Source organism: Podarcis raffonei, chromosome 9, assembly GCF_027172205.1.
Source record: "Podarcis raffonei isolate rPodRaf1 chromosome 9, rPodRaf1.pri, whole genome shotgun sequence".
Taxonomy (NCBI): Eukaryota; Metazoa; Chordata; class Lepidosauria; order Squamata; family Lacertidae; genus Podarcis; species Podarcis raffonei.
In genome coordinates this window covers 4,619,954-4,628,395 of record NC_070610.1, presented here as the reverse complement: position 1 = coordinate 4,628,395, position 8,442 = coordinate 4,619,954, and the positions used below count along the sequence as shown (strand labels likewise).

The following is an 8,442-nucleotide window of genomic DNA, read 5'->3' as shown; positions in this document are numbered from 1 at the left end:
GCTCTTTCGGGCTGGGGGGGGAAAAAAATAATTCCCCCCTTTCTTTCCCCCCCTAAAAACTAGGTGTGCCCTATGGTCCGGTGCGCCCTATGGAGTGAAAAATACGGCACTTAGCAAGGTCCTAGTGTGCCCGCTTCTTGCAAAAATTATGAAACGTATCAAATGTAAAGAAGAAAGGATAAAATCAAACCCTTCAAGAGCAGGTAGACTAATCTGATGTCTACTGCATTTGGATTTTGCCTTTATTAAATAACCCCAACGGTTTCTCATATGTAAAGGAATAAAACCTCCTATTCAGTGCAATAACATTTTGTTCCTTCAAAACAGTCCTTCAAGGCGTGATGCCATATCCCATTGCAACTTCAAATAAAACCCCTCTTGAACTTTTCCTGAAGAGTTTGTACTTGGAAGACTGACCAAGTGATGCCAACTTCAGGAGAGTCTTGTTAGCTGTAGAGAACTTCTTGCTCCTTTTTGTCCAGAGATCATTTGCTGTGACATTTTTGGGTCTTGCTTCAAGTATGTGGGTTTTCTCTTCTTTGTCTTCCTCCCATGCTGAGGTCCTCTGCAGTAATGAGCACAAGGGAAAGCCTAGCATTAACTACAGGGGCTGTAATGGGCCCTTTGTTTATCCTCATAAGTAGCTGAAACGAGAGCTAATGTGGTGTAGTGCAGGATTGGGCAACAGTTTTGGGCTGGCAGGCCAAATCCTGATCTCTCCATAATGATGCCAGGTGACTGACAAGTGGGTGAACCAAGGAACTGATGCATAGGGACTTCTTTCCAGCCACGGGCATGACATCTACCCCACATCTAACACCACATATTATGTCAGATGTGGGGTAGGTGGGTGTGGTTTGGAGAATACAGCCTTGCAGTTAAAATGGAGAGTTCTAGCTTACCAAATCTGACCCACAGGATAGAGGTTCCCCACTTTTGTTGCAGAGGTTGGAGTGTTGATCTGGACTCATGTTCAAATCCCCACTTAGCTCCCTAGGCAAAATTGGGCCAGTAGGTATCTCTCAGTCTAACTTTTACCTCACAGGATTTTTGGGAAAGTAAATGGCAGGGGGAAGAACACGTTTGTCACTTGGAGATCTTTGGAAGAAGGGCAGAAGATAAATGCACTAAATAAATAAAAACAGCCTATCAAATCTTTCCATTATCTTGGATGACAAACAGTAGGAGAAGAGTTTTCCATTCTTCCCTTCCAGCCCCTTCTCTCTATGAACTGGACCCAAAGATTTTCATGCTTAAAGTAGACCCTTTGAAAGTGGAATTTAAATTAGTCTGGATCTAGTTTGTAGCAGGCCTGGGTTTAAACTACACAGGTCTTTCACAATGATAGCTAGTTGAGCTTTTATATCTGACTCCCTCTAGAAACGCCATCCCATACTATACAAAGTTGAACAACAATATAAGCAGCATAGGGTACCTACCATGTTTTCAGGAACAGACATCGCAGCTGGCGTGGCCAGGATTACTGGTACACTGAAGCAACCGAACTGGCCTGTTACAAGACATAAGAAATACACTAGCAACTTCATTTGCATTTAGTGCCATTTAATAAAATAATTACTTAAATAATCTCAGATATCCCTGACTTTCTGTCTTCACAACATGAGGGCTATTCCATTGTTTCATATAACAGAATAAACCAGGGGTCGGCAAACTATGGCCCCTGGGCCACATCTGGCCCGGGGTTGGTCTTTAGCCCCGCCCACTCAGCTAAACCGGCGCAACGTGGCGCCGGCTTGCCATGCAGGGACTGACTTCCGTGACACAGCCACGGCTTCCTATTGGCTGCAGGAAGCTTCTGCAGCCAATAGGAAGCTGCGGGCACCTCCTCCACCGCCACCTCTGGCAGCAAGGAAACCGGGATGTGCGCATGTGCGCCCGCCCACACCCATGCACCTACTCCGGCCTGCCCCAAGGTTTCGGACGCAGTTTACCGGCCCAAGGCTTTGCAGCTTTGCCAACCCCTGGAATAAACTGAACCACAGTTTCAGAAAGCTTTCATTGCCCTATAAGGCTGGAAAGTTAACTATCTACACAGGTTGGGCCAAACGTGCTGCTCTGCTTTCCTTTGGGCCACATCAGCAAGGATGAGAGGGAGGTCTGGTCCTCACGGCAGCTCAGAACCTCCATCAACACTGCCCCGGCTTGCACTCTGGGGAGGTCACTTTGGTGCCGCTACTGCAGCAAAAAACTGGCTGGGCTGCAGAAGCACCAAGAGCTAACACTCAGCTCTTACAGAGGAATCAAAGCTTTTCTGAACTGAAACGCCCTACTGAAACCTCTCCTTTAAGAAATTAAGCAGTTATGACACTATTCCATCTCTAGATTCTTATTTGCACAAAGGCCATACTTTGAATTGCTGAGTAAAATAATTCAAGCTGAGCATGCAAAGGACTTGTGTTAATCCAGGGGCATTTTTTTAAACCAATGCCACATCAAACTGCTTTTGAAACTCCATTTGGTTCTAGCAACTGTTTCCCACGTGACACGGTGGGGTGCTGCTGTTTAAGGAAAATGAGCCTTTAAGGACCTAGTTAAATGGGTAGTACTTAAACTGCAAAAATAAAATGTTGTCCTTACAAGCTAAGGCTCTCCTTCAAATTCGTATTGAAAAGGAGATACCCACACGACTCACATTCTTTTGGAAACATTCAGCAATGTTTACAGATCATTGGGGGAGCTGTTTTGACCATTCAAGTCAGTCAGATTTAAGGTCAAGACAGAATTGTTAGAGTCCAAAACTAAGAATTTGTCAAAAATGTATAACTTGCTGCTGAAATGGAATACACAGGATGAAACAGTTAAGTCAGCCATGATCAAGTGGGCACAAGACATTGGTCATAACATTATGTTTGAAGACTGGGAATGGTTGTGGACCACCGGTATAAAGTTTACGGCGTGTAACGCCTTAAAAGAAAATATTATGAAAATGATTTATAGGTGGTACATGACCCCAGTCAAACTTGCTAAGATTTACCACTTGCCTGACAATAAGTGTTGGAAATGTAAAGAGAATGAAGGTACATTCTTTCACCTCTGGTGGACGTGCCCAAAGATTAAGGCTTTCTGGGAGAAGATTTATAATGAAATAAAAAAGGTATTTAAATATACCTTTCTGAAGAAACCAGAGGCATTTCTCCTGGGTATGGTCGGCCAGTTGGTGCCAAAGAAGGACAGGACATTTTTTATGTATGCTACAACAGCAGCAAGAATACTCATTGCAAAGTATTGGAAGACAGAAGAACTACCCACCGTGGAAGAATGGCAGATGAAAGTTATAGACTATATGGGACTGGCAGAGATGACTGGCAGAATCCGAGACCAGGGAAAAGAGACAGCGGAAGAAGATTGGAAGAAGTTTAAAGACTATCTTAAGAAACATTGTAAAATTGTTGAATGCTAAGACGTTGTGGATTTGGAAAATATGAGGTTGTATGCTGTAACCATTATGCAATATGAAAAGAAAGGTTAAAATTATTTATTAGAAATTAGGGAGGGATTTGTTGATCAAAATTAATTAGGGATTGGAATGCAGTAAGGGGAGGTACGAGGAGGTCGGGAAAATAAGTTTTATGAAAATAAGGGATTGAAATTATACATGTGGTGTTTTTTGTGTTTTGTGTGTGTTTATGGTTTATGTTTTTGTTTCTTGTTGTGATATGTGTGCTTATAATGTGTGAAAAAGCTAATAAATATCTTATAAAAAAAACAGATTTAAGGTCAAACTAGCATGTGGAAGTGGCATCAGGCATAGACTTCTGCTTCATTCGGAGTCTTTCTTTCCATGGAGTCACCTGCTGCAGCAGTTTTCTGCCTTCCTTGATCCCTTCCCTTCTGCAAAGGATGAAAAAACCTCAACCCCCCCCCCCCGGAACAACTAGAGCAAAGGGCAGAAAGGCTCACCACTCCATTTTTTTGGGTAGACTCCCCATCCTCCCCTTATATCCAAGTGAATGGGGATGTGTGATTTATGCCCCTCCATCACATCTAATTTTGCCTTCGCTGTTTAAAAACATGTTGATAACCCGGTACACAAAATTACCTGTAATTATCTTCACAAGAGACACTTATCTTTCGGCTTTCCAGGATAGCTTTCAGCTTTAAAATGGATTGGCCCGTGCAAGTTTCACTGGAAATAAAAGCAATCACATTTCCATTCAGAATGAAATTTGTATGTCCATCGGTCCTGTAATGTTTACAAATTAACTGTCTACAGAAACTAGTAAAAGCATTTTAAGAGAGGGCAAGTACATCTGTCCTTGCTGCATGACCCATAAAAGTTCTTGAGAGCTCCAGAGTTTTCATTTCCTCTGACATGTTCTTCCTCATACAAATAAAAATCACATGAATGGGTAGATTCAGGCTAGCTGACATGTCCCTGGGGGCTCCATGCTGGGGGAATGTCTGCAACAAGGAAGCCTGCTCAACTTGCATAGACTCTCTGGGTGACCTGGATCCTGACTGTACAACATCTGGGGGTTAGGGGGCGCAAATCCATGGGTTAGGGGGCGCAAATTACTTGCCTTGCCCCGGGTACTGACAACCCACCCTACGCCACTGTCGAGAATAACTGTTTATTTAAAAAGTGCTGAACCATTTTAAAAGGCATAGGAAAGTAGTGAGTTTGGGAATTGAAATGGGTATAGCAGGAGTACGCATGTACTATTTGTCTTCTATTACTCATGCATGTAATGTTCTTCTTCTTTGGTGATCACTTGCAGCCAAGCAAGATTGTCGTCCATAAACACGGTCTTAACCATGAGTCCATAAGTGACTGTGGAGGCCAATTCTGGATCCACACGACCATTGTCTTTCCCAGTGGAGAATCACAGCCATCCCCACCTCACTTCAGAGAGCATATCTTCCAAATCACAAGTTGAAAGAAGCATCTGAGACTTTACTTGTAAGGAACTTCTGCTGCTCTGAAGGGAGTAGAATAATTTAATCTCCCGACATTCTTGAATAACTATTCCAACTATACACTGAAGGATAGTTGACAGTAAGCACTAACAGCTACTACAAACACACTTCTCTTTTGCCCGGCAAAATCCCACTATTGACAGCACTATTGACAGCAAACGGCATTCCAGGGGAAACCCAAATTGCTATTTGCAATTTGATTGAGTGGTAAAGATCAGGTTTTCCTGGGGGAAGTGCCAGGGAAGAAAAAATGCGCTCAGAAACAGACCAGAAAAGCGCAGGGCAAATGGTAAGAGCTACACTTGCAAAACATTTCTAAGCATTGCATGCAGAGCTCACCAGAGCTCTCTAAATGAAATGTTACTGAAACGGTACAATATTATCTTGTATGAAAAATCTCAAATTATTATTAAACCGAGACACTGTTGTTTCTGCTCCTTTCTCTTTCAACTATTCCCCTCTAGCATTTTCTCTTTTCTGTCCCTTTCTTTCTCTTTTCCCCCTCAGTCTCATAATTTTCCTTCATTCCTCTTCATTCTCAGTAGTTGCGCCCACCCTGTGAAACACCCTCCTGTCAGATGTCAAGGAAATAAACAACTATCTGACTTTTAGAAGACATCTGAAGGCAGCCCTGTTTAGGGAAATTTTTAATGTTTGATATCACCCAGAGTAGCTGGGAGAACCCAGTCAGATGAGTGATATATTAATAATAATAGAAGGGGAAGAAAGGGAGGCAGTGAGAGATTTTACTTTCTTGGGCTCCATGATCACTGCAGATGGTGACAGCAGTCATGAAATTAAAAGACGCCTGCTTCTTGGGAGAAAAGAAGAAAAAGAAGAAGAGTTTGGATTTGATATCCCGCTTTATCACTACCTGAAGGAGTCTCAAAGCGGCTAACACTCTCCTTTCCCTTCCTCCCCCACAACAAACAGTGGGGCTGAGAGACTTCAAAGAAGTGTGACTAGCCCAAGGTCACCCAGCAGCTGCATGTGGAGGAGCGGAGACGCGAACCCGGTTCCCCAGATTACGAATCTACCGCTCTTAACCACTACACCACACTGGCAAAGACAAACCTAGACAGCATCTTAAAAAGCAGAGACATCACCTTGCCGACAAAAGTCCATTTAGTTAAAGCTATGGTTTTCCCAGTAGTGATGTATGGAAGTGAAAGTTGGACCATAAAGAAGGCTGATTGCCGAAGAATTGATGATTTTGAATTATGGTGCTGGAGGAGACTCTTGAGAGTCCCATGGACTGCAAGAAGATCAAACCTATTCATTCTTAAGGAAATCAGCCCTGAGTGCTCAATGGAAGGACAGATCCTGAAGCTGAGACTCCAATAGTTTGGCCACCTCATGAGAAAAGAAGACTCCCTGGAAAAGACCCTGATGTTGGGAAAGATGGAGGGCACAAGGAGAAGGGGACGACAGAGGATGAGATGGTTGGATGGTGTTCTTGAAGCTACCAGCATGAGTTTGACCAAACTGCGGGAGGCAGTGGAGGACAGAAGTGCCTGGCGTGCTCTGGTCCAGGGGGTCACGAAGAGTCGGACACGACTAAATGACTAAACAACAACAACAACAACAACAACAACAACAAGAACAAATAATAATAATAATAATAATAATAATAATAATAATAATAATAATAATGTAGGCCACTGATACGCACACTTTTTATCTACCCTTAGAAACTCATCCACCTCCCTCAAGCATAAAAGCAAAATCCATTTGTGTGATGCAGATGTCCTCTACTGGCAAGAGGCAGCACTGCAACCAAATCCATTAACTTCTCCCGAGTATGTACAGCACATGATAGACAGGCAAACAGTAGAGAGAGACAATAGTTCTAGAGGCGTTATTTCTCCTGATAGCCAACTTTGTCTTCTTTTGTGCAGGTTCATCTCTTACTGAACAGGCTTTTTTTTCCTTTAAAAAATGCTTAGGGGTATTCTCATTTTACTACTCATATTGAAATACTGCCCCTCACTGAGACCAAATTTAGATTCACAAAATGTTTAGGGGTATGTGTACCCCTGCGTGCCCCCCAGGAACAAGTGATGGGTTTTTGAAACACCAGACAAAACTGTTTCAGAGATGACCATTGTCTTCAGTTCATTGAAGTCCCCACAGTGCCCTTTTCAACTCTTTGGGTAGATGTGCACTGCAGACTTGAACAGGTGCTCTTTCTGTCTCTCCAGGTAACACTTCAAATTGTAGGTCTGGGAGTGAGGAAGCCTAAGGATGTCACACAACACCCATTTCACACTGGTTTCTTCATGGAAATTCATGACATTAAACTGATAGAAGTTTTCAGTATCTACTGTAATTTGTCTCCAGCCAAAAGACAAAAGCTGTGCCAAAAATTATGACAAAAGAAAATATGCATGGTTTTTTAATGCACTTAATATGTAGGATAGATTGCATATCAAAGTACCAGATAAATAATTTTTAAAAGTGCTTAATTTAACAACAGCAGCAGCCAACCCCCCCCCAAAAAAACACCTTTAAAATGACTGCCTAAACTGAGCTTTTTCTGAGAAAGCAGAACAATACTGCTAACAAAGAAGGAATCATTCTTGGAAAACCAGCATGTCTGTTGGATAAGGATATGCCATGTTGTAGTAGTCTGTTTCTAACTGAACCCTAGATATAGAGAGTTATTATATTCTGCATTATCAAAACATACCTTTGTGGTCCATCAATGTCCTGCATAAGCCAAATCTGCATCTTGGAGACTTTATTCGGATTTAAGTTAACAACTTCAACACTGCCAAAAATGCTGAAAGAGCAGGAGCATAAGAAAAGAGCTCAGATGTTTACCAGCCTCAATAAAACATATCAGGTAAAAATCTTTATAGATGTTATTCATTGCCATTGCCTAGCAATTTCAGAAGATAAATATGTATGTATATGTATGTATGTATGTATGTATGTATGTATGATTTTGATTAATTACCCATCCTTCACTCTGAGGTGTTAGGGTGGATCACAACAATTTAAACTACAATGTTAAAAACAGTTTAAAATCACAAGCATAGGGCGAGTCCTTAAAATACATGTCTAAATTGTCAAAGGCCAGGATAAGGCCAATGAGCTATGTTAAGTTGACTCTTATTGACAGCAATAAAGCTAGTTTGTTTATTATGAGTCTTTATTTACCTCTCCATCAATCAAGAGTAAGAACAACCTACCTGGAAGCAGTATGGCTGCCTTCTTAATCCACAAAAATACCACGTCTATCAATTCACTTTGGGAACATCAGGAAGATATACACAGGCATATCACAACGACCTGGGCATGGATAGGCAGGCATTACAGTCAAGTGGGAAAATACCTGTTGTTTCTGAATGCTCCAGCTTCTATGGACCCATTAAGCATCACTTGAGTTATACCACAGGCTGCTTCTGCAAACTAAAACATATTTGAAAACATAGTTTAATGTAACAAGAGAACCTGCTCAATACCTTGTACCCACTTACAGTTTTGACCTTTCAACCGTCA

General features: G+C 42.0%; 1 protein-coding gene across 1 annotated transcript in view; it reads right to left on the bottom strand.

Moving 5' to 3' along the window:
* Positions 1-221: 221 nt before the first annotated feature.
* LOC128420836 (ADP-ribosyl cyclase/cyclic ADP-ribose hydrolase 1-like) overlaps positions 222-8,442 on the bottom strand; it is a 28,413-nt gene continuing 20,192 nt past the window's right edge. The window contains exons 5-9 of the mRNA XM_053402824.1: positions 8,276-8,352; positions 7,628-7,720; positions 4,061-4,147; positions 1,440-1,510; positions 222-565 (exon numbers count right to left, since the gene is read on the bottom strand). Coding sequence (XP_053258799.1) covers positions 1,447-1,510; positions 4,061-4,147; positions 7,628-7,720; positions 8,276-8,352 — 321 coding nt within the window. The 3' untranslated portion in view covers positions 222-565; positions 1,440-1,446. The remainder of the gene's footprint in view (positions 566-1,439; positions 1,511-4,060; positions 4,148-7,627; positions 7,721-8,275; positions 8,353-8,442) is intronic.